We start from the raw sequence: 26917 nt of genomic DNA on the forward strand, positions 1-26917 counted from the left end.
GATGTCGTTCTTCATCAGTGAGGCTTCATCCCCAACCTTAGTTGGGAATTTAGCTCCACATAAAAATAAAATCTAAACCTAAACCTAAACCTAAAGAAAAACTAAACAAAAGAATTTTGCTCTCTAGGATTGTGTCTCTTTTCTTGAATGCAAAGAAGTCTATATATAGGCTTAGGAAAGTCATAAAAACCTTATTAAACCTAGATAATTAGGAGGTCTATCTCCCAGTCAAACTAGAAGTTTGAAATCGGAATAGGATTCGCCCAGATTTGTATGTTTTAATTGCGAGGCAATTTTGGCATAGAAGCCTTCAGAATTAGGAAAATCCTATTTCACAACAAATTGTAGTATTTTGAATTAGCTTTTCAATGCCGCTTGAATCACTTAAATCCGATATTTGAACAAAAAGTTACGGTCAAAATATTGAGACATATACAGAATTTGAATTTGAATCCGATCCGAAATCTTATCCAATCTGATCTTTTATCCAATTTAATCTGATTTAACCTTTTTCTTGGATTTGGTTAGACTTAACCATAGCATCTAGGTCTTCTCAAAGTATGTTTTCTTTCAAACTTTGCATTTTTCCCTTTAAAGCTGTAGTTTTTCTTCAACGACCTACAAAACACTAAAAATACAAAACTAACACAAAATATTAAATAACGACACAGTTAAAGGATTAACTAATGTAAATAAATGGTCAAAATATGTAATATTTGACACTTATCAATTTCCCTAAGCAACGAGTTAGGCATGGGTGTATACTCTAACTCTTTTCTTTCTTAATAGATTTAGCATGAGTGTATACTAAGTTGTTCTTTAATAAAGCATAAATCTATGGAAATCGACAAACACACGGAACCTAGGGCATGGGTGTATACTCTCAGTTTTCCATGTTGATTAACCCAAGAACCCGGTGTGGATTTCTTTTGTTACTCTTATTAAACCCAGGACTCGGTCATCCAAATTGATTTAATTAACTAGTCCATACCACATGCACATGTTGATCAGGTAAACACTTATGAGGAATTCAAGATAACAGGAATTAATCAAGTTAAACACACCAAAATATAATTGTAGTAAAGGCACCAATATTGAAATCCTAAAGTGACATGATTAGGGCTTCAATCTAGCCCCAATTAAAATATAAATTACGTAATAAAAATAAAAGGTGGAAGAGAAGAAAAATCCAAACTCCTCTTGATCTAGCCTTTAGTTCCTTTCCAGAGCTTGTGCCTCTTTCTCCCTACTTTATTCCTAGAAGCTAAGAGGTCTATTTGTAGGCCTTTATAAGTCCTTGTTACACTAGTAAACCTAGAAATTCGTAGGGTTTAGTCCTATTACAAGTGGGACTTGGAATACCCTAATATGGAAGGAAAGGAAATTCTGGCCGCAGCTGGCTTGCTCTTCAAGCACGGGTGCGCTTGATTGCAGCCCGTGTGCACTGGATCGCATGACTGCGATCGATCTCTAGGGTTGGGCACTCGATTGCATATGCGATCGAGGATGTTGCTTGTGCGCACGAGCGCACTCCTTGCGCTTGTTTGATCCTTTTGCTTGTAGTGCACTCGTTCGCAAGACTCCTGCAATCGATCACACTACCAGAGCCTCTAGCTTTTCCCAAATTTGCCCTTTAAGCCCAATACTTCCAGATTTGCTTCATTTTCTTTCAAAAACCTACGAAAACAAAGAAAATAGATAAAAGAACTAAAATAGCATATACTAACAAAACTAACGAATTAACAAATATAAGTTAAGGGCTTAAAATATGAATTTTTTTGCAGTTAACAATATAACATTTATATTCATAACAAACATTTGAATGTCACCATAGATATATAAAATCATTGGGATTTACGGCATAATTCCAATAGGTCCCACATAGCATCTTCCTACAACAAGTGCTGTAGTGCCTTGGGTAATTGCTAGGCTATGTTTAGCTTAGTTGGAGGGTTAGCAAGATTTCTTGGTTCATTAGGGTTCGTTGGAAGTAAGATTTTGGGATTTTGTGTTTCGGCCGAACGCTCATAGGAGGGCCACCGAACATTTGGTCTGGAACCCTAGAACCATTGGGTAATAGTACACCAAACATTCGTGGGGGGACCACCGAACATTCATTGACCAAATTTTGATCCACTGGGTAATGACCAAACGCTCGACTTGGGTGAGTACAAACTCACATGAATACTTGTTGGGCCATGCATTCCCATCCTTGGGAATTGGGCCTGGGTTTTACCCCAGGCCTTTCTCCTTGTCTCCAACACATAGGCCAAAAGAATTTTCTTTGTCCTTATGTGTTCCACTTATGTTCATTGGGCCTCTAGGTTTTATCACAAGCCCAATTGCATCATATCTCTCTACCCATGTTTTAAATGAATAAAGCATTTAACCTAATAAATAAGAAAGCCTTATTATGGTTAAATAACATCAACTTGGTGAGGGACCTAAATGAAAAAAATATTACTAGCTTAAATATGTTCATAATAATGTCTCCTTGACATTTATTACGCAACAATATTTTGATCACAATTAATTTCAATAAATAATTATGACTGTACTCCAATAAATAATTTTGACTAAACAGTTAATCTCATTGACTTAACGTTGACTTATGATTCCTCTATGAAATATTCTGTAACAGAATTAAAGCTAAGGATACGGCCACTTAATTCTTTACATCTTTGTTGGTTCAGTTTCCGGTATGGTGGATGTTGTGAGTTTTAAAAATACTCCCAAGTACACGAATCGTTTGCAATATAGAATATGCAAGTGCAAGGTCGAATCCGTAGGAAATTGCGTTGTGAAATAAATTTCTATCTAAATTAATCCTATTTTAACCTAGTTCCAAATTTTGTGTGATTTGGTCGTGCAAAAAGATAAACTAAATGAAATTGATTAAAAGCAAATGATTAAAAAAAAAAAAACTTAGGTTTCAGAATTCACCTCACCAAATCTAAGCACACATTCTCATATTTTGCTCATACAACCAATAGACCATAAAGCCCTATGCAATGTTCTATGTTTTATAAAAAATACATATTGAAACATTCAATGAATCCATCCATGTATAAATCACAACGAATACCCAATTCAAATGAAATCATTCAACGTATCCGTTTGATTTATGAATCATGATGAATATCCAATTTAAATTGAATCATTTGATGTATCCATCAGATTAAACACATCGAATATCCAATATTTAATCAACTAATAATCAAACAATCAATTAAAAGCATTTAATCTTATAACTGAATTGAAATAGAACATTGAATATATTAAAATCGGAATTGTACGAACAAAATGACGAGAATGTAATTGCTAATCAATGGCGAGGCTTCATCTTCAACCTTCGTTGAAGGTTCTAGCCTCTCATGACTACAAACATCGAATTAGACTTGAAATCCTGAAAACTAGTAAACTTACAAAGGGAATCGAGTTCAGAGCTCAAAAAACATCAAAATGTCAAAAAATAAAATGATCAGGGATCGCTTGGTGCGTTCCCCAAGAAAAGAATGGTATTTATAATAAAAAACATTGGTTTTGGCACTGCCACGTCAGTTGAGTGCGCTCGATCGTACACTAGGTGCGCTCGAGCATACTCAGGCGTGCTTCAGGTCTTCTGTGGCTCAACGTATGGGCGTTGCATGTTTGGGCGTAGGCGAGGGTGCGCTCGAGCATACTGACTAGCACTCGATCCAACTTCCTGAAAATGCACTTTTCCACTTTCTTTGCATCTTTCACTATAATACCACAGTTTTCCCTTAGCAACCTGCAAAACATCAAAACACCAAAACTAACAAAACATTAGAAAATAATAAATCTAAAGGCTTAGCAAATGCAAATTAATAGGTCAAAATATGCAATATTTGGCACTCATCAAATACCCCCAAACTTACATTTTGCTAGTCCCTTAACAAAACAAAATGAAAAACAAAATCAAAACATGAAACATAAATCCGCTGTCATGGGAGAGATGATTGCATTTAGCATATGCAACAAGCCTTTTAAATCCCTAGGCATCCCTAGAGGATGAGCGAAGTCTCGTGAGGGTTTAACATCAATGATACCCACAAACATTTCCACGCAAACACATGGTTCTTACTCATAAGCATGCTTAACAAAATAAAAACCACAATCACATCATCAGAACATCCAAAATCAATTCACTCATAGATGGAAATTTGAGACAACGCATGCTCCATTAAGTGCAAAATAAGATAGAGTCATGAGGCTTCAATCTACTCAAAGTTTATGTGTACCTAAAAATTGATAGGAATTCTATAAGATGAAAACAACCAAGGCTTAAGTCAAGATGTGCTTCATTTTTTTTTTTATTATTATTTTTTTATGTTTAGGTTGTTCAATGCTCAACTCCCTTAAGCTTTCTAATTGACCTATGTAACGAGTGTTGGGCCAGTAACTCCCAAACCAAATGGTTTTAGGGCATTAGATGTAAAAAATTCCTAAGGGCTTAATGACTCAATTCAAAGAGGCTACGAAGCTAAACTAGCCATACAATCAACCAATTTTGAATTTCACATATTTTTACGCGAATACTCAATGCTTAATGAGGCAAGAGGTCCGGTTACTCAATGAGAAACTCAAAATGATGTTGATTTTTTTTTTTTTTTCAAGCCAAATTTATTCATCAACAATTCATCCTACAAATTTTAAGATACACACTAATCAAATCAAATCGCATACCTCACAGACTCTATGCTAATGTGCTTGTGATGATCAACTCAAACATATGAAGTCTCTCTAAATAAAAAATGAGTCAAACGACTCAGATTTCTAATGACACGTTGTGTTCAAGATGTTAAACAAGCCAATGAAATGCAAACCACAATCATAGCGTAACTCATGCATAATCAACAACATACCAATATATATATATGAAATAACAAGAAATGGACAATAAACAAAAAATAACACGAAATTGACAGTAATGCCTTTCCCACCCCCAAACTAAAATGAAACATTGTCCCTAATGTGGCTAGAAATACAATACCGAATGGGTGGCACACATCTGGCGTAACGTAAGAGAACGTCCCCCAAACTTGAATGTAAGACACTTGTCCTGAAAAACACAACAACAACAAAACAAAGAAAAAAAATCAAATGACAAGGAATAAAAAGAACGAGGGTTGCCTCCCACAAGCGTTAAGTTTACAGTCTTCAGCCAGACTCTCCACATTAGATGACAATCACTCTAGATAACTAGGATCCTCCAACAATGTTGTCTCAATCTCTAGACTCTTCAATTCCAAGAATGGTTTCATCCTTTGTCCATTCACCTTGAATGTATTTCCATTATTTGGATCCTCAATCTCAATAGCCCCATGAGGAAAAACTAACCGAATAATAAATGAGCCTGTCCATTGAGATTTCAACTTGCCTGGGAAAAGACGCAGACTTGAATTGTAAAGAAGAACTTTCTGACCAGGTTCAAAGGATCGTCTCAAAATGCTCTGGTCATGAGCCTTCTTCATTTGTGCCTTACACAACATTGCAAAGTCATATGCATCATTCCTTAGCTCCTCTAATTCATTGAGTTGGAGCTTTCTCTGTGAGCCAGCTTTTGTAAGATTGAAATTCAGCTTCTTGATGGCCCAGTATGCTCTATGCTCCAACTCCACCGGAAGGTGACATGCTTTTCCGTATATGATATGGCGACATGCCAATTGGAGTCTTGAACACTGTACGGTATGCCCACATTGCATCATTGTTAAGTGCTAAAATATTCATATTTTCAGCCTTTAACTTGCATGTTTTAATCCTTTGGTTTTAGTTAATTAGGTTATTTTAATTCCTTTTTGTGTTTTTCATACTTTTGTAGGCTTTTGGAAGAAAATGAAGTAAGTCAGGAAGATTTGGGCTCAAAGAGAGAAGAAGGGAAAAATGGGAGCCCCCTGACACTGCGATCGATCACAGGTTCCCTGCGATCGAGTGCAGTACCAGAGAAGATACTGCATGAAGCAGGCCATGGAAGACCTGTGATTGAGCGTATAACAAAAGAGGATCGATTGCAGACCTGTGATTGAGCGCACACGGGCTGTGATCGATTGCACCTGTGCGCAGGAGACATATCAAGTGGCGGCTAGAGTGTCTTTCTTTCCATATTAGGGTTTTCCAACTCCTGATTGTAATAGGTTTTGAAACCCTACGAAATTCCTAGGTTTACTAGTTTGTCAAGGGCTTTTAAAGCCTATAAATAGACCCTAAAGCCTCTAGAATGGGGGGCTTTGAAAAGGAGAAGAATAGGATCTCTTCAAGTTCAAGTCTCGGGTTTATTCTTTTCTTTTATTTTATTTTATGAAGATGTTTAACATCAATTTTATGTGTAGCTAAATTATTTAGTAGGGCTAGATTGAAGCCCTAGTTTTGTTTTGTTAATATTCAATATTGGCGCCTTTGTGATGATCTTGTTATGATATCTAACTTGGTTAATACCTAGTTTCATGAATTCCTCATATGTGTGTGCCTGATCAACATGTGCATGTGGTATGGACTAGTTAGTTAAATCAATTTGGATGACCAAGTCTTGGGTTTAACATAAGTAACAAAAGAATCCACACCGCGATTCTTGGGTTAATCAACATTGGGAACCGGGAGTGTACATCCATGCCCTAGGCCTCATGTGTTTGTCGATTTCCATAGAACATATGCTTTTCTAAAGAACAACTTAGTATATACCATGCTAAATCCTTTAGGAAAGAAAAGAGTTAGAGTATACACCCATGCCTAACTCGTTGCTTAGGGAAATCTATAACTTAAGGAGTATACACCCATGTCCTTAGGTGTACAAACATTAGATAGATATAACTTGATCAAAACATTGGCATATTGATATATTAACTTAATATAATTAGTGGTGGATATCAAAGCCCTACCTTTTTATCATTATCAATTCAATTCTAATCTTTGTTTTATTTTACTTTGGGAATTTAATTTAGACAAGATTCAGCAGTCCTCGTGGGAATGACCCCGTATTTGCACACTATACTACTATGTTGACCTCGTGCACTTGCGGCTAAAACATCCAGTTATTTGCCTATTAATTTATGTGGGTAATTGTGGAACAACAATCATTCAATCGGAAAGACCAATCTTTTCTTGAGGGATTCACAGTCTTCTCCAAAATATGTTTGATCTCTCGATTTGAAATTTTCACTTGTCCACTTGTCTGTGGGTGATATGGGGTGGCAACCATGTGTGTGATCAAATACTTCTTCATCAACTGCTCAAAATATTTGTTGCAAAAATGCTTGCCCCCATCACTTATGATAGCTCGAGGAGTACCAAAACGAGCAAAGATATTGTCCTTCAAAAACTGGATCACAAGTCTGTGGTCATTGGTCTTGCATGCAACACCCTCCACTCATTTCGACACATAGTTCACTGCAACAAGAATGTAAAGGTAGCCAAAAGAGTTTGGGAAAGGTCCCATAAAATCAATGCCCCACACATCAAAAATCTCAACAATCAAAATGGGGTTAAGGGGCATCATATTCCATCTCGAAATACTCCCTAGCTTCTGGCAACACTCACAAGCGGTACATTATGTATGAGAGTCTCAGAAAAGGGTAGGCCAATAAAATTCACACTACAAAATCTTTGTAATAGTCTTTCGAGCACTGAAATAGCCTCCATAGGCATGATCATGACAAAAGGAGATGACATTGGATTGGTCATGCTTAGGAATACACCTCCTAATGATCTAATCGGGACAATACTTGAACAGATAAGGATTGTCCCAGCAAAAGTACTTCACCGTGACCAACAATTTAGACTTATCTTGTCGCCCACAATGCAAAGTTATTTGGCCGGTGACAAGATAGTTCATTATATCAGCAAACCATGGTGTGAATTATGAGCAATGTGCATCAATTGCTCATCAGGAAAGGTCTCAAAAATGGGAATGGCGTCTTCGGTGAAATCTACAGTCAACCTAGACAAATGATCTGCCACCACATTTTCGGAACTCTTCTTATCCTGGATCTTTATGCCGAACTCTCAGCAGCAAAATCCACCGGATGAGACGAGATTTAGCATCTTTTTTTGGAGAAAAGATACTTCAATGCCGCGTGATCCGAGTAGATAATGACTTTAGATCCTAACAAGTAGGATCTAAACTTGTCCAACGCAAAAACAACTACAAGCAACTCCTTTTCAGTAGTGGAGTAGTTGAGTTTTACGTCGTTGAGTGTCCTGCTCGCATAGTAGATGACATGGGAGAGTTTATTAACACGCTGCCCCAAAACAACTCCAACAGCATAGTCCGAAGCGTCACACATGATCTCAAATGGCACACCCTAATGGGATGGCTGAATCTGGGTGTGGACGTTAGAATTTTCTTCAGAGCCTTGAATGCTTGCTTACAGTCCTCATCAAATATAAATGGGGTCTCTTTCACCATCAACTTGAACAGGGGCCTGGCGATCTTGTTGAAATCTTGGATGAATCGCCTGTAGAATCATGCATGGCCTAGAAAAAGAATGGATGTCTTTCATTGTAGTGGGGGTGGAAGGTTGGAAATCAGATCCACCTTCGCTGTGTCAACCTCAATCCCACGATGAGAGATGACGTGCCCCAGTACAATACCTTGCATTACCATAAAATGGCATTTCTCCCAATTGAGCACCAGGTTCTTTTCTTTGCACCGCACTAAGACAAGAGTGAGGCGGTGTAGACGCTCCTCTAAAGATGAACCGAAGACTGAGAAATCGTCCATGAAAATCTCAAGGAAATGTTCTACCATGTCAGAGAAGATGCTGATCATGCATTGCTAAAGTGGAAGGTGCATTGCATAACCCAAAAGGCTTGCAATAGTAGGCGAACGTCCCAAAAGGACAGGTGAATGTAGTCTTCTCCTGATCTTTGGGGTGAAAAGGAACCTGATTATATCCAGAATAACCATCCAAGAAATAGTAGTACTCATGCCCAGCTAAGTGCTCCACCATCTGATCAATGAATGGGAGTGGAAAATGGTCCTTCCTTATGGTGGCATTAAGCTTGTGGTAGTCTTTGCATACTCGCCATCCTAACTAAATTCAAGTTGGGACTAACTCGTTATCCTTGTTCTTAACTACAGTCAATCCAGCCCGCTTGGGCACAACATGAATCGAGCTCACCCACTTACTATCAGAAATTGGATATATGATACCGGCATCTAACAACTTAAATCACTTCTGCTCTCATAACTTCTTGCATAGCTGGGTTCAGCCTCCTTTGTGGCTCCCTCGATGGCTTGGCATTCTCCTCCAGATGTATCTTGCACATCACCACTGAGGGGTTGATTCCCTTAATATCATCAATAGTCCAGCCGATAGCTTCCTTGTGCTCTCTTAAAGCGTCTAATAACTTCTCCTCTTGAGCACCAACCAAATCTGAAGCTATAATCGCAGGCAAAGAATCTGCGGACCGAGGAACTTATACTTAAGAGTGTCCGGTAAAGGCTTAAGTTCCTTCTTGGGGGGCTCTAGTACTACTGTCTCCCCATTCTTACTGCTCATCACTAGAGCAGACTCCAAAATTGCATCTGCTTGCTCAAGTAACTTGTCTAAGTCTAAATCATCTCCAAATTGAGCAAAGCATGCTTCCAGGGGGTTTTCAATGCTTGATTCACTAACAGTCTCCTCAATGATCTCCTATATCAAGCATACATTTTTGACCTCATAATATTCCAGTGGCTGCTTGCTGATATTAAAAATATTCAGCTCCACTGCCATGTTTCCAAAGGAGATCTTCATCACCCCCGTCCTACAATTGATCAGGGCATTAGCTGTAGCTAAGAATGGTCACCCTAAAATTACCGGTATTTGAATCCCAACATTCTGAATAGGTTCTGTGTCTAGCACAATGAAATCCAAAGGGAAATAAAGCTTATTGACCTTAGTCAACACGTCCTCAATTATTCCCCTTGGTATCTTCACCGACCTGTCAGCCAATTGGAGTGTCATCGATGTGGGCTTCAATTCTCCTAACCCCAATTGTAAGTAGACTGAATCGGGCAAGAGATTCACTCTTGCGTCCAGATCCAATAAAGCCCTTTCAATCTAGCTGATGTTGTGCCAAATACCCACCTAAATTAATAGGCGAATACTGGGTACGTTTTACTCATAAGTGAACAAGATCAAAACGACAGCAAGTACGAGATCATTTCCAAGAGGATTGTGAATTGTTTAGAATTGATTTTCCAAATTAAATATCTTTGAATTGTCATGAATTGAAAGATTTGAAAGAAGATAAGAATAATTAAAGGGTTAGGGTTTTGATATCCACCACAAATCAGACTAATTAAGATAACAATATGTTAATGTTCCAATTATACAAGTATATTTAATGTTTGCCAACCCAAGGGCATGGTATCTACTTTTTAAGCTATTGATCTCCCTAAGAAACAAATTAGGCATGATATCTACTATAATTCTTTTCTTCTCCAAACGATTTAGCATGGTATCTACTAAGTTATTCTTTAGGGAAGCATATATCTATGGCAATTAACAAACACATGAAGCCTAGGGCATGGTATCTACTCCCGGTTTTCCATGTTGACTACCCCAAGAACCCGTGATGAGATTCTTTTGTCACTTTATTAAGCCCAAGACTCGGTCATCCAAATTGATTTAAATAACACATCCAAACACATGAATATGATGATCAGGCACATTCATATGAAGAATTTAATTAACTAGAAAATAACCAATTTAAATATACCAAAATATAATTGCAACAAAGGAGCCAATATTAAAATCCTAAAAAGACATGATTAGGGCTTCAATCTAGCCCCTAACAAAAGGTTTAACTACACATAATTTAAATAAAACTAAAAAGAATAGAGAGAGAAGAAACCGAAAACGACTCTTGGAAGTAGCTCTAATTCTTCTCTCTGGAATTGTGTATTTTTCTCAATGCTCAGAGGCCTATTTATAGAGCTTAGGAGAGTCCTAGAAGCCCTAGTAATCCTAAGAAATTCGGAGGTTTATCTCCTAGTCCAATTTGGATAAAGATAACCTAAGTACAAATCGGAATAGGATTCGTCCAGATTTGTGTTCTTATATTGTGGGATGATATGGGCATATCAAACGTCCGGATTAGGAAAATCCTATTTCATAATGATTTGTAGCATTTTAAGTTGGCTTTCCAATCCCGCTAGTAACACCTCAATCCGATACTTGAGTAGAAAGTTATGGTCAAAATACTGAGACATATGCCGAATCCAAATTTGAATCTAATCCGACTTTGACTCCAATTAGAGAAATTCTGATTTAATCATTTCCTTGATTTGATTAAACTTAACCACATCATATAGGTCCTCTATTATGATTGGTTAAGCTTAACCATATCTTCTAGTTCTTCTCAAAGTGTGCTTTAAGCCCGAATCTTTCCAGAAACGCTTCATTTTCTTCAAAAAACACAAAAAAATGAAGTAAAATAACACATAATAACACGACTAAGTGATTAAAAAATGTAAATTAATAGGCTAAAATATGTATTTTAGCACTTATCACACCCCCAAACTTACATATTCTAGTCCCTTAGCAATACGAAACTAAAAATAAATGAAAACAGAAAAGCAATAACATAAATCCTTCTTTCATGGGATGTACGATTGCTTTTAGCGTATGCAACTAGCATTTTAAACCCCTGGGCATCGCTAGTAGGATGAGTGAAGTCTCGTAACGACTTAACCAAAATGTTACCCACAAACATTTTGCAAACTTCATGTCGATCAAAAGATCAAAGTATCACTTAAAACCATGATTTTAATTCATTAACAAGCTTAAAACGATAAACTCCATCTTCTCAATGAATTGGAAGTTTACAGCCTAAACACTTGCAAAAGACAGGCTAAGGCATCACAAGTTCAATTTAGTGTAAAATGAACTAACACATAATTATGAGACTTCCAAATTACTTCTAATGTGCAATGTCTCAATATGTCAAAGTTCACTAAGGTCCCCATTCCTTAAGCTTTCTAATTGACCCATGTAACGAGTGTTAATCCAATAACTCCCAAACTTAATGATTTTAGAGCATCAGGTGTAAAGACACCCCTAAGGACTTACTAACTCGAGCCAAAAAGGCTACGAAACCAAACTAGCCATGACTTTAACCAAATCAAAATTCTCACCGTTTGACGTGAACACTCATTGCTTAATGAGGCAAGATGTCTAGTTACTTAGTGAAAATCTCACAATGATCAATTATTTTTTTCCTTTTTTATATACTAAAGAATTCATCCAACAAGTCACATAGATTTACCCAAGACATTGAAAACATACACAATCAGATTCACATGTCATACCTCACAAACTCTGTGCTAATGTGTTTGTGGCAATTTAAAATCAAAAAAGTGAATTCTCAAATGCCTAAAGTAAATAACCAGACTTAGAATTCTATCATCAGATCATGTGTTCAAAATTTTAAGCTTGCCAATGAAAATCAAATCATAATTTTTCAGATCAACCAAAATCTCAAGAAAACATGAGTATGCATTTTTTTTTTCTCAAAATTTTTGTACAAAGTGTGAGTGTGTGTCTTCCATACCCCCAAACGTGAATTAGACATTGTCCTCAATGTATAGAGAAAAATGGAAAGATCATATCCGGAAGATGAGAAAACTGATTGGAATAGGTATGGCTCGTAGCATACCCCCAAACTTGAATGCAAGCACACTTGTACCCTGAAAAACAAACTACTAAAATAACAAAGGAAAACCAAAAGAAACAAAAAATAAACAACAAAAAAGATGAAATGAAAAACCAGCAGAAAAAACAAAAAGGATATGATATGGGATTGCCTCCCCATAAGCGCTAAGTTTAACATTTTTAGCCAGACTGTACTTCTTTCACTGCGGTCTAAATTTGAAGTTCCAATCTTTTATTCTCTTAGACCAAAGAGAATAAAATTTTTCAACCACAGGGTGACTCCAAATGTCTACAAATTGGGGTTGATCAATATGATGGACCTAAAAGACTTTCTTAACAGCATCTCGAATTAGACAGACATTAAAACAATCCATGTTATCTTGGGGTAATTCCAATGCATCAAAAATTTTGAACTCTATTTTCTCTCCATTCACCTTCATACTTACACTACCCTTTTTAACACAAATTTTAGTATCTACTGTTCTCATAAAGGGTCTTCCCAAGATAATAGGAAAGGGCAAACGCATAGGAGATTCTTCCATATCTAACACAATAAAATCAACAGGTAAGATAAATCAATCTACCTTAACTAGAACATCCCCCAAGATACCTCTCGGTAATCTAATGCTTCTGTCTCCCAATTGTAACATGATTGAGGTTGGTTGCAGCTCCCCCAAACCCAATGTTACATATGATAAGTGCCGAATGTTGCACATTCAAGCCACTTAGTTTACATATGTTAATTCCTTAGCATTGTTATTTGTTTGATTTTGTTTTGTTTTTGTGTTTCAGGTCTTATGTGGCAAACCATTGGAAATTGGGCTTCAAAGGACAACAAATTGAGCATTCTGGAGCTAGGATCAATCGCAGTACCCTTGGGATCGAGCGCACCTGTGCTCGAGCGTCTGCGGCCAAGGATCGAGCGCATGCCTGCGCTCGTGCGCACAAAAGCTAAGCTCGAGCGCACATAATCTCGGATCAAGCGCACACGGGCGTACAGTGCACGACAAGAATCCTTTTCCAGCTTGGGCTTGGTTTTCAATCTCCCAATTGGACTGGGAGACTGACTGCCGATTTTCTAAGGATTTCTAGGGTTTTAGGGTTTTCCAAATCCCTATAAATAGGGCTCTAAACATTGTAAATAGACACACTGCCTCTTAGAGCTAAAACTTCAGTAAATTGTCTGTGAAGTCTAGAAGATGATGAGCAGCTAAATCCAAATTGTGGGGTATTGATGTAACCCTTTCCAAGCACAATAGTTTGATTGTATTTAATTTCTAGTTTTTCTATTTATGCATGTTGATTGTATAACTATGAGGATTGCTACAATTGATTTCTGCTCTTCATATTAAATGCAATTGTTCTTTAATTCCAATTCAATATTAGTAAAATTATTATCTTGTCTTAGAAATTCTTTTACTATTATTGAGCTCAAATCATTCTTATTTTCTATGATTATAAGAATGATGGTTATACAATGGTTCTTAATTGGCATGTAATCAATAGAGTTAGATAGACCATACCTAGGAAAGACGGATCGTACTACACCCTAGTTTAGTGTAATTTAGGTAGACGATCCGTGCCAACCAAAGATGGGTTATGCTATTCCATTGATTGCATGAATTTATTTTCATATGTTTCCTTGTTTAATTTATAACATGCATATACAGAATTGCTAGAATTAAATATGGTTAACCATTGGTGTGCGGATCGTGGTGAAATCAATACCCTACTCTCTCTCTCTCATATATTTACTTCCTTTATTTTCCGTTTATTTTATGCACTTTAAATTCACACAAAGAAATCACTCTCTTTTAATTAAGTTAACTTTGATATTTTAATTTGGATAATTAAACCCCTGCAGTCCTTGAGGTTCGACACCGTCAATATAGCCCTATCCTACAGGATTCGTACTATTGCGAGTGGTAATTTTTATTATTGATATTTTTGGACACAAAAATACCACATCAATTTTTGGCGCCGTTGCCGGGGACTGCTTAACGGTTTTGTTGTCAAAATTTAAGGATTGATTTTAGCTTAATAATTTATTTTTCTGCTAATTTTAATTCTGTTTGTGTTTTGTTTTTGTTTTATTTTAGAATTTGCGAACAGGTCTGTAGCTGCCTTCTCTGTGACTGCAATTGAGCGCACGGACGCACTCCAGCAAGCACCAGGCTAGCAGCGCTCGAGCCTTTCCTCGTGCGCTCGCACCCATCTGCAGAAGTACGCTCGAGCGCACTTGCAGCGGCTTGCATCCAGAACCCTGAGTGCTATCTAAGGCCGTGTTTTTTTTTTTTTTTTTTTTTAATTCTGTTTAGTTTATGAGAGGTTGTCGTTCTTTGTCTTTCCCATTAATTTCTTGCGACCTTGAAATTGAACGCACCCTTAGACAAATTAGATCCCAAAAGAACTCTAATTTGCAAGAAGAGCGTTCCACTGAGACCATGGGGGACGGTAACCACGTAGCATTGCAAGATCACTATCTTCCTACCACTTACACTACTCCCACATGTCTCCGGTTGCCAGAAATTATGGCAACCCATTATGAAATTAAGCCCAGCACTATACGAAGTTTACCTTCTTTCCTAGGGCTTAGCACTGAAAATCCTTACGACTTCCTCAGTGATTTCGAAGCAATTTGTGATACCACTAAAATGAATGGATTCACTGAGGACGCCCTAAGGATGCGTCTTTTTCCTTTCTCCCTCAAGGAAATAGCAAAACATTGGTTCCAATCCTTAACACCTAACTCTATTACTTCTTGGGCTCAATTGCAACAAGAATTTCTTAAGAAGTACTTTCCTATAGGAATGACCAATGATACTAGGAGAGCCATCACTACCTTCTCCCAATATGAGGGAGAAGATTTCCATGTGACTTGGGATAGATTACAGAGCCTGCTTAGATCATATCCACACCACGCTGTCCCAAAATGGCAGCTAGCGCAATATTTTTATGATGGCCTGACCGAGTCCAATAGAAAAATGGTGGATGCATCATGTGGGGGGGACATTCATGTTGAAAAGCGAAGATGAAGCATGGTCTATGTTTGAAAACTTGAGTAACAATTCTCTTCAGCAGGTTTCCGCCAGACGAAGGGCACCAGCACCTAAAGCACTCAAGACGGAGAGTTTGTATGAAGCCGACCATTCCCCAAACATGGCCAACCAAGTAGTTGAGGCTATCACCAAGAAGCTAGATCAAGTTCTGTTGACTGCTGGTTTTGCTCCTAATGCTGCTCGCACACACACACTGAAGCATGCTCATTCTGTTCCAATCCTATGCATCATGTAAATAACTGCCCTGTTACTGGAAATTATACTGACATTGCTAAAGAGCAGGTTAATGCATTTTTCTCCAGACCGGGTAATGATCCGTACTCCAATACCTGCAACCCCGGGTGGAGAAATCATCCCAATTTCTCATGGAAGAATTCAAGTTCAGGCAACTCAGCCCTAGGGCCACATAATCAAGTTCAATCCAACAGACAGCCCTACCATCCTCATTCCACTTACCGGCCTCCACAGCAGCACTACTAGTCTCCCTCGGAGTTTAGTTTTGAGGATCGGATGATAAAAGCAACGAATGAGCTGACCAGCGAGATAAAGCAGTCGGTCAAATCTCAAGAGGAAATATCAACTCACATTCCCAATCCATTGCCAAGCTAGAAGCTCAAGTCGGACAACTTGCCAACACCATCACCAGAAGAGACGAAGGAAAGCTTCCAAGTCAGCCAGTGGTAAACCCTATGGGGCACTACATGGTAGATGAGGGCACTTCATACCATTAGCAAGTTCAAGCCATCACCACCTTGAGAAGCGGCAGAATAGTTGACAACCATGTGGAGGAGAAAAAGGATGAACACACGGAGGTTGCATAGAATTTACAGAATGATAAAAGCAAGCAAGTGAGCAATGAGGCTTCGTCATCAGCAGCATCCACTCTAGAGACCCCATATGAGCCATCGGCCCCTTTCCCAGAACATCTCAAGGCACCTTCTCACTTTGGGAAACAAAGAGAGAAAATACAAGGAATGATGGAGATGTTCAAATAGGTAAAAATCAATCTTCCCGTTCTTGATGCCATTGCACAAGTGCCTGCCTATGCCAAGTTCCTTAAAGACTTGTGTACTCAAAAGCGGAAGACCAGACACAACATCCCCAAGAAAGTTCTTTTGACTGAGCAAGTGAGTTCCCTGATTAAGCACAACACTCCTCCTAAGTTCAAGGACCCTGAGGCTCCTACAATTTCATGTATCATCGAAAAAAGAGAGATTGATAAGGCACTCTTAGATCTGGGAGCGGGTGTGAATTTACTACCATATTCAGTGTATCAGCAGCTCGGCCTAGGGGAGTTGAAGCCCACCACAGTAATTCTGCAACTAGCTGATCGGTCAATTAAGAAGCCTAGAGGGATTGTAGAAGATGTGATCATCCACGTGGATAAATTTTTCTTCCCAGTTGACTTTATAGTGCTCGATACCGAGCCTGTGCCCAATCCTGAGAAGCTAGTTCCTGTCATTCTTGGGCGTCCCTTCTTAGCCACAGCGAATGCCTGTATCAACTGTCGAACTGGAGTCATGGAGATCTTGGCAATATGAAGGTTTGGTTGAATATCTTTGCTGCATTTCAGCATGCTCCTGATCAGAGTGAGTGTTTCTTTGTGGACAGCATTGAAGAATATGTCGAAGACTCACTACCCAGTCTCCTGACTAAGGATCTAGTGGAAGCCTACCTGAATTACTTCAACTTTGAAGAATTCAACACTGACCAATACATTCAAAAGGTCCATGATTTGCTCGAAACAGCAGCTAGTGCAGATTCCCACCCATGGAGAGTAGTAAATGAGCCCCTACCTATGACATCAAGCACTCCTCCTATTCCTTCTCTACTGTCTCCACCAAAACTTGAGTTGAAGCCCCTGCTAGAAAAGCTTAAGTATGTATTTCTCGGATCTAACAACACTCTGCCGGTCATCCTTGCTTCCGATCTTCAAAAGGACCAAGAGGACAGTCTGCTAGCAATTTTAAAGGAGCATAAAGAGGCCATTGGATGGACCGTGGCAGATTTGAAAGGCATCGACCCCTCTATCTATATGCACCGGATCCATTTAGAAGAAGATGCCCGACCTTCCCGTGAAGCACAGCGCCGGTTGAATCCCAACACGAAAAAGGTAGTGATGAAAGAGATAGTCAAGTTACTTGATGCAGGCATCATCTACCCTATCTCAGATAGCAAATGGGTGAGCCCCACTCAAGTAGTTCCAAAGAAATCCGGTATCACTGTCGTGGAGAATTCTGCTGGAGAGTTGGTTCCACAGCGCACAACCACTGGATGGTGTGTCTGCATTGACTACCGGAAGCTCAATTCCCATACTCGGAAGGATCACTTCCTGCTCCCATTCATTGATCAAATTTTCGAGTGTCTTGCTGGCCAGAGCTACTACTGCTTCTTAGATGGCTATTTTGGGTATAATCAGGTTGCAGTTGATCCCCAAGACCAAGAAAAGACGACGTTCACATGTCCATTCGGCACCTTTGCTTACCGACGCATGCCCTTCGGCTTATGCAATGCACCTGCCACATTCTAGAGATGGTGGAGAAATTTTTGGAGGTATTTATGGATGATTTTTCTGTTTTTGGATCTTCGTTTGATACATGTCTCTATAATTTGTCACTTGTGCTTCAACGTTGCAAAGAAACTAATCTGATTTTAAGCTGGGAGAAGAGCCACTTCATGGTGCAGGAAGGTATAGTTTTGGGCCATATAGTGTCCAAAAGAGGTATTGAGGTGGACCAGGCCAAGGTTGAGCTCATTGAAAATCTACCACCACCCACTTCAGTGAAGCAGATCCGTTCCTTCCTAGGGCATGCCGGCTTCTACCGCCGCTTCATTAAAGACTTCAGTAAAATTTCAAGGCCCTTATGGAACTTGCTTGCTAAGGACGCCCCTTTTCACTTTGATGAAGCATGTCACGAGGCATTCCAGAAGCTTCGGTCTCTGTTATCTTCTGCTCCCATCTTGTAGCCTCCTGACTGGTCCTTGCCATTTGAAATCATGTGCGATGCGTCTGACTATGCTGTGGGTGCAGTTTTTGGACAACGGGTAGGCAAGCTTCCCCATGTCATTTATTATGCTAGCAAGCCTCTAATGGATGCTCAAGTCAATTACACAACCACCGAGAAAGAATTGCTAGCGGTGGTCTTTGCTCTGGATAAATTCCGCTCATATCTTCTGGGATCAAAGGTTATAATTTTTTCTGATCATGCTGCTCTGCGACATTTGCTGGCCAAGAAGGAAACAAAGCCTCGGTTGATCCACTGGATACTACTTCTGCAAGAATTTGATATTGAGATTCGGGACAAGAAGGGCATTGAAAATGTTGTTGCTAACCATTTGTCACGAATTTTATTTGAGACACCCCAGCCGGTTCCCGTTCATGACACTTTCCTAGATGAGCAACTATTGGAAATTACTCCGAGAAATCCGCCGTGGTATGCCGACATTGTCAATTATCTAGCTACAGGTCGGATTCCGTCTCATTGGTCTAAGCAAGATAAGGACCGCTTCTTCAAGCATGTTCGGTTCTATTATTGGGAAGATCCAGAGTTGTTCAAGTATTGTGCTGATCAGATCATCCGACGTTGTGTCCCTAAGAGTGAATTTTCCAGCATTCTTACCTTTTGTCATTCTCTAGCTTGTGGAGGACACTTCAGTGCCAAGAAGACAGCAGCCAAGGTTCTACAATGCGGATTCACATGGCCCACCTTGTTCAGAGATGCCTATGACTTCTGTCGAGCTTGCGAGAGATGTCAACGCCTAGGAGCTATGTCTCGGAGGGACATGATGCCATTGAACCCCATCCTTATTGTCGAGATTTTTGATGTCTAGGGTATCGACTTCATGGGACCCTTCCCCCCGTCTTGTTGGTATGAGTATATTTTGGTAGGAGTGGACTATGTCTCTATGTGGGTAGAAGCCATTGCAATAAAGACAAATGATCACAAGGTTGTGTTGAAGTTCCTCCAGGCCAACGTTTTTAGCCGATTTGGTACTTCTCAAGTACTCCGTCACACATAAGGTCGCCACTCCCTACCATCCTCAAACAAGTGGCCAAGTGGAAGTTTCTAAATGGGAAATTAAGCATATTCTGGAGAAGACGGTTAGGCCAAACCGAAAGGATTGGTCCTTGCGCCTCAATGATGCATTATGGGCCTACCGCACAGCTTACAAAACTCCCATTGGAATGTCTCCCTATAGACTGGTATATGGCAATGCATGTCACCTCCCTGTGGAATTAGAACACAAGGCTATGTGGGCATTCAAGCAGTTCAATTTCGACATGCAAGCTGCCGGTCCCCACCGGACACTTTAGTTGACAGAGTTGGAGGAGTTGCGACGAGATGCATATGATAGTGCTCGTCTTTACAAAGAGCGGACTAAGGCTTTTCATGACAAATATATCTTGCCCAAGACGTTTGTAGTGGACCAGAAAGTATGGCTCTTCAATTCCAAACTCGGGCTTTTCCCTGGAAAGCTCTGCTCCAGATGGGATGGTCCCTTCATAGTCACCTCGGTGTCACCCCATGGCGCCGTTGAGCTGCGGGACCCAAAGGATGGCACTCTGTTCAAGGTCAATGGTCAAAGGTTGAAGCCCTGCATCCAGCACTTCAAGCCAGGTACAGACGTGGAATCCGTCTATTTGACGGATCCCGTCTATTTTTCTGATTAGGGCACTGACACCCTGGGCTCAAGCGCACCCACTGTGCGCTCGATCCCAGACCATGGGCCTATGCTCGAGCCCATGCTACGTGGGATCGAGCGCAGATGCTCTACACCTAGCACACACTTGCACGAATGCGCTCGAGCGCACTTTCCCTCTCTGTGCTAGTGCGATTGAGCGCACGCTAGTGCCGCTCGAGCGCACTCGTTCAGGGGTCTCACGTGACCTTTTTAGGTCACACCCCTTCCCCCTTTCTTTTCCCCAATTCCCCCCTCCAAGTGCCGCATCCCCCACGCACTCTCTCTTCCCCACCACTGCAACCACTGCGCACACCCACCCACCTCCGACCACCACCACACGTCACCTTACCACCGCCGTACCCCCTACGGCCGCCGCACAACCACAAGCCACCACCACCAACATTTCCCCATTCTCTTTCTCCTTCCCTGGCCCATTTTTTCTTCCCCATTCCCCTTTTCCCTAAAATCCCCACCGAGCCCCAATTTTCTTTCATTTTTTTATTGTGGAAATCGCAGTCCGTGGGTACACAGACTGCTCTGTGTTGGTATTTTCTTATTTTGCAGGGGGTTGGTCAGCCGTGTAGGGTGGTTATCTACCACCTTCATTTTGAGGCGCCCACCAAGTGTTTGAGAAATTGCCTCAACGAAGCACAGCCATGCTTCTGGCCACTGCTTCCACATCCCGCTCTTCCCCTACTCGGGATACCACCCCCGAGGCCCCATCCCAGCCGCTACCACGCCGTGGGAAGCAACGAAAGCTGATCTTGGAGACCTCGTTTGCCGTCGACACCGTTTTCCGCAGCCTCCAAGAAACAAAGTGGGCGGTCAAAGAATGTCAACGCCGCGGCCTTACTGCCCTGTTCCAACCAGTCAGCCCCATCGCTTACGAAGGGCTGGTCCGGGAATTTTATGCCCACCTTACCTTCGACTGTACTCGGCCGGGCCTCCTTTCTTCAGCAGTGGCGGGCATGGACATTGAGCTGACACCCGACGACATTGCTACTGCTTTGCAATGTTCGCATACTTGCCCGTCGGACATTTTGGCTCGGGATGGTTCTCCTCGGTATTCAGACCTGCCATCCGACCTCACACTGCAATATATTGTGAACGATATCTGTCGCGGCTGTTACACCGACGACCTCCGCAACTGCACAAACAAGGTCCTGCTGCCTTCCCGCCTATGGTTCGTGGACTTCGTCTTGCAGCGGAACATGTGTCCCTTTGGACACAAGACTCAGAGGCGCGGCCCCTTCCTTGCGGCCCTCTACGCCTTTCAGAGAGGCTTTTGGATTTCCATCCCCCAGCTTATTTGGGATCAGATACACAAGTTTTGGGACGGGGTGATTGTGAGACGCACTCAGGGCTCGTCTTCATGGGGGCTTCCATTTCCTTTTCTCCTCACCCACATCCGCGGCATTGAGGGTACAGCCGCTGATGGGCCGATCTCTGCACACCCCCAGTTTGGCCTGATCTAGTGGAACCAGAGTTATTCCCACATGCCGACACGCCGTCGGGAGCCTGCAGCAGCTGAGGTCATTCGGGAAGCTGATGGGCCTGTACACAATAAGCCACATGCAGATGAACCGGTCAACAGAGCGGGAGCGGCGCCGACTGTTACTATCACCATGTCACAGTATGAGTCCCTCCAAAAAGAACCGCAGGAGCTCTGATCTGAGCTTGCGACCGAGAGGGCGGAGGACAGGAGCCGAGCAGATGAACGGTTTGAAGCCCATCAAGAGCTGCTGCGCGCCATTTTAGCACGGCTGCCACCTGCTACCGGGGCATCTTCTTCTACGCCACAGTGACATGTTAGGTGTCTTTATCCCTTGCATTGTTTTATTGTTGTTTTCCACACACTGAGGACATTGTGCATTTTAAGTTGGGGGGGTGTGGGCCTACATGTTAGTTCTGAGCATGCAATTGATTTTCTTATTGTGATTTGACATTCATTGATGGGCTTAACATGACAAACACATGATCACTTGCTTAAGGAATTAAAATTGTGTTACTTTCATTGGCAGCATGAAATATTACTTGTTTCAATTTAATTTTCACATGCACACCAGTATGTAGTCTATGGGGCATAAAATCTAGAATCAATACTGTCTGGTATAAATATTTAGAATAAATTGGGTAACTTATTGAGAAAATGACCTTGGCAAAATTCAAAATTAAAAAAAAAAAAAAAAAAAAAAAAATCATTTAAAACTTTCCACCAAGTAATCGGACCTCTTGCCTCATTAAGCAGTGAGTGTTCGCGTCAAAAAGTGAGAAGTTTGGTTTGATTGAAAAAAAAGGAGAAAAAAAGAAAAGTAAAAGAAAAGTAGCTTAGTTTTGTAGCCTTTTTGACCCGAGTTAGTAAGTCCTTAGGGGTGTCTTTACACCTAATGCCCTAAAACCATCAGGTTTGGGAGTCATTGGCCTAACACTTGATAAATGGGTCAATCAGAAAGCTTAAGGGAGCTAAGTGAGCTAAAAAAACAAATAAAAAAAAAAAAAAAAAAAAAGAGGAAATTGTTGCCTTGGTTGTTTTATCCGATGGGGAGTCTAGTGAATTTTGAGTATTAATCCATGCATGATTGAGATTAGTTTTGAAATCCCTTGACTATGTGTTGAGTTCACATACACTAATTGAATTGTGTAATATCTCATAATTGCCATGATTGAAGCTAAGTTGTAATTTCCTGAAATTGTGAAGATGGTGTTTGTTTTATTAAGCCTGTTAATGACTGAGAACCATGATGGTCATGAGATTGCATTATTAGGAATTACATGGTTAGAAAATGTTTGTGGGTATCATTCCTGGAAAACCCTCACAAGACTTCACTCATCCTCTAGAGAATTCCTAGGGGTTTAAAAGGCTTGTTGCGTATGCTAAATGCAACCGTACATCCCACGAAAGCTGGATTTATCTTTTTGTTTTCAGTTTATATTCAGTTTTGTATTGCTAAGGGACTAGCAATATGTAAGTTGGGGGGTATGATAAGCGCTGAATGTTGCACATTCAAGCCCCTTAATTTACATATGTTAATTCCTTAGCATTGTTATTTGTTTGATTTTGTTTTTTTTTTTTTTTTTTGTGTTTTAGGTCTTATGTGACAAACCATTGGAAATTGGGCTTAAAAGGGCAACAAATTGAGCATTCTGGAGCTAGGATCGATCGCAGTACCCTTGGGATCGAGCGCACCTGCGCTCGAGCGTCTGCGGCCAAGGATCGAGCACATGCCTGCGCTCGTGCGCACATAATCTCGGATCGAGCGCACAGGCGTATAGTGCACAGCAAGAATCCTTTTCTAGCTTGGGCTTGGTTTTCAGTCTCCCAATTGGACTGGGAGACTGACTCCTGATTTTCTAAGGATTTCTAGGGTTTTAGGGTTTTCCAAATCCCTATAAATAGGGCTCTAAACATTGTAAACAGACACACCGCCTCTTAGAGCTAAAATTTCAGTAAATTGTCTGTGAAGTCTAGAAGATCATGAGCAGCTAAACCCAAATTGTGGGGTATTGATGTAACCCTTTCCAAGCACAATGGTTTGATTGTATTTAATTTCTAGTTTTTCTATTTATGCATGTTGATTGTATAACTATGAGGATTGCTACAATTGATTTCTGCTCTTCCCATTAAATGCAATTGTTCTTTAATTCCAATTCAATATTAGTAAAATTATTATCTTGTCATAGAAATTATTTTACTATTATTGAGCTCAAATCATTCTTATTTTCTATGATTATAAGAATGATGATTATAAAATGGTTCTTAATTGGAATGTAATCAATAGGGTTAGATAGACCATACCTAGGAAAGACGGATCGTACTACACCATAGTTTAGTGTAATTTAGGTAGACGATCCGTGCCAACCAAAGATGGGTTATGCTATTCCGTTGATTGCATGAATTTATTTTCATATGTTTCCTTGTTTAATTTATAACATGCATATAAAGAATTGCTAGAATTAAATATGGTTAACCATTGGTGTGCGGATCGTGGTGAAATCAATACCACTCTATTTTAATTAAGTTAACTTTGATCTTTTAATTTGGATAATTAAACCCCTGCAGTCCTTGAGGTTCGACACCCTCAATATAGCCCTATCCTACAGGATTCGTACTATTGCGAGTGGTAATTTTTATTATTGATATTTTTGGACACAAAAATACCACATCAACATACACAGTGTATTGCATTAGGTTGATAGCCGCTCCTAGATCCAATAATGCATGCTCAAATAGCTTATTACCTATCTTGCAAGGAATAGTGAAACTGCCTTGATCTTTCAGCTTTGGTGGCAACTTTCTCAACAACACTGCACTTACCTCTTCTGTTAAAAACACTTTTTCATGATCTTGAAACTTCCTTTTATGAGTGCAGCAGTCCTTTAAAAATTTAGTATAAGTACGAATTTGCTGAATTGCATCTAATAAATGAATGTTTATTTTAACTTTTCACAAAGTTTCAAAAATATCTAAAAGATGCTTGTTGTGCTAAATACTACCTAAATTAATAGATAATATTTAGTACGTTTTAACTCGCAAGTGCACAAGATCAAAACAATAGTATAGTGCAGCAAATACGAAGTCGATCCCACGAGGATTGTGATTTTGTTTTGAATTAATTAAAATATCAAATTGTCATAGATTTGGTATTAAGAAAAATAAAAAGATATAAAGACAAAATAAAGGTAAAGGCAGGGCTTTGATATCCACTACTATTCATACTTAGATAATATAACAATATGCCAATGCTTTGATCATGTTATACATATCTAATGTTTGTCAACCTAAGGGCATGGAGTATACTCCTTAAGCTATAGATTTTCCTAAGCAACGAGTTAGGCATGGCGTATACTCTTAACTCTTTTCTTTTCTAAGGGAATTAGCATGGTGTATACTAAGTTGTTCCTAAGGAAAGCATGTACTCTATGGAAATTAACAAACACATGAGGCTTAGGGCATGGGCGTATACTCCCGGTTCCCCATGTTGATTAACCCAAGAATCGCGGTGTGGATTCTTTTGTTACTTTTATTAAACCCAGGACTCGGCCATCCAAATTGATTTAACTAACTAGTTCATACCACATGCATATGTTGATCAGGCACACACATATGAGGAATTCATGCAAGCAGGTATTAATCAAGTTAAATACCACAACAAGATCATTACAAAGGCGCCAATATTGAAATATTAAATAAGCATAATTAGGGCTTCAATCTAGTGATAAGTGCTAAAATATTCATATTTTCATCCCTTAACTTGCATGTTTTAATCCTTTGGTTTTGGTTAATTAGGCCATTTTACTTCCTTTTTGTATTTTCTTTGTTTTTTAGGCTTTTGGAAGAAAAGAAAGAGTTTCTGGAAGAATTACAAGCTTAAAGGGCAAATTGGGAAGACCTAGAAGATATGGTTGAGCTTAGCCAATCATGGTTAAGTTTAATCGAATAGAGGAAAGGATCAATTCGGAATTTCTCACATTGCAGACAAATCGGATTGGATGTAAAATTAGATTCTGAACATGTCTCGGTATTTTAACCATAACTTTCAGTTCAGATATCAGATTAAGGTGATTCAAGTGGCATTGGAAAGCTAACTCAAAATTATACAATTCATTACGAAATAGTATTTCCCCAATTCGGAGCGTCGCAAGGTCAAAATTGCGCCGTAAGTTAAGACCGCAATTCTAGGCAATCCTACTATAATTTGGACTTAGGTTTTCTCTATCCTAGTTGGACTTGGACTTAAAACTCCGAATTTACTAGGATTAATAGTGCTTCTAGGAATCTCCTAAGCTCTATAAATAGACCCCTAAGCCTCACAATTTAATTCATTCTAAAATCCTTAGAAGAGGCACAATTTGGGGAGAGGAATTTGGGGGCTACTTCTAGGAACGGTTTTCGGTTCTTTCTTTTCCTTTTCTTTTGTCTTTTATTTTAATTATGTGTAACTAACTCTTAAGGAGGGCTAGATTGAAGCCCTAATTATGTTTATTTAATATTTCAATATTGGCGTCTTTGTGATAATCATATTGTGTTGCTTAACTTGATTAATTCATATTTTCATGAATTCCTCATATGTATGTGACTGGCCATTATATGCATGTGGTATGGACTAGTTAGTTAAATCAATTTGGATGACCGAGTCCTGGGTTTAACATAAGTAACAAAAGAATCCACACCGCGATTCTTGGGTTAATCAACATGGGGAACCGGGAGTATACACCCATGCCCTAGGCCTCATGTGTTTGTCGATTTCCATAGAACATATGCTTTTCTAAAAAACAACTTAGTATATACCATGCTAAATCCTTTAGGAAAGAAAAGAGTTAGAGTATACACCCATGCCTAACTCGTTGCTTAGGGAAATCAATAGTTTAAGGAGTATACACCCATGCCCTTAGGTTGGCAAACATTAGGTATTCATAATATGATTGAATCATTGGCATATTGTTATATTAATTAAGCATAATTAGTAGTGGATATCAAAGCCCTGCCTTTACTTTTATTTTATCTTTATATCTTTTTAT

At 39.7% G+C, this 26917-nt stretch overlaps 1 protein-coding gene and 1 pseudogene across 1 annotated transcript; one reads left to right on the plus strand and one right to left on the minus strand.

Annotated features, from left to right (window-relative positions):
* Positions 1-5210: 5210 nt before the first annotated feature.
* On the minus strand, positions 5211-9965 carry LOC148583678 (uncharacterized; annotated as a pseudogene).
* Positions 9966-17252: 7287 nt separating this feature from the next.
* On the plus strand, positions 17253-20387 carry LOC148583679 (uncharacterized). Its single transcript, XM_088510754.1, has 5 exons — positions 17253-17828; positions 18683-18901; positions 18953-19313; positions 19605-19717; positions 20031-20387. The coding sequence occupies exons 1-5, from the start codon at positions 17253-17255 to the stop codon at positions 20385-20387; spliced, it is 1626 nt and encodes a 541-aa protein (XP_088366880.1).
* The last annotated feature ends 6530 nt before the right edge of the window (positions 20388-26917 follow it).

Source organism: Corylus avellana, chromosome 9 (genome assembly GCF_965113065.1).
Source record: "Corylus avellana chromosome 9, dhCorAvel1.hap1.2, whole genome shotgun sequence".
NCBI classification, from domain to species: domain Eukaryota; kingdom Viridiplantae; phylum Streptophyta; class Magnoliopsida; order Fagales; family Betulaceae; genus Corylus; species Corylus avellana.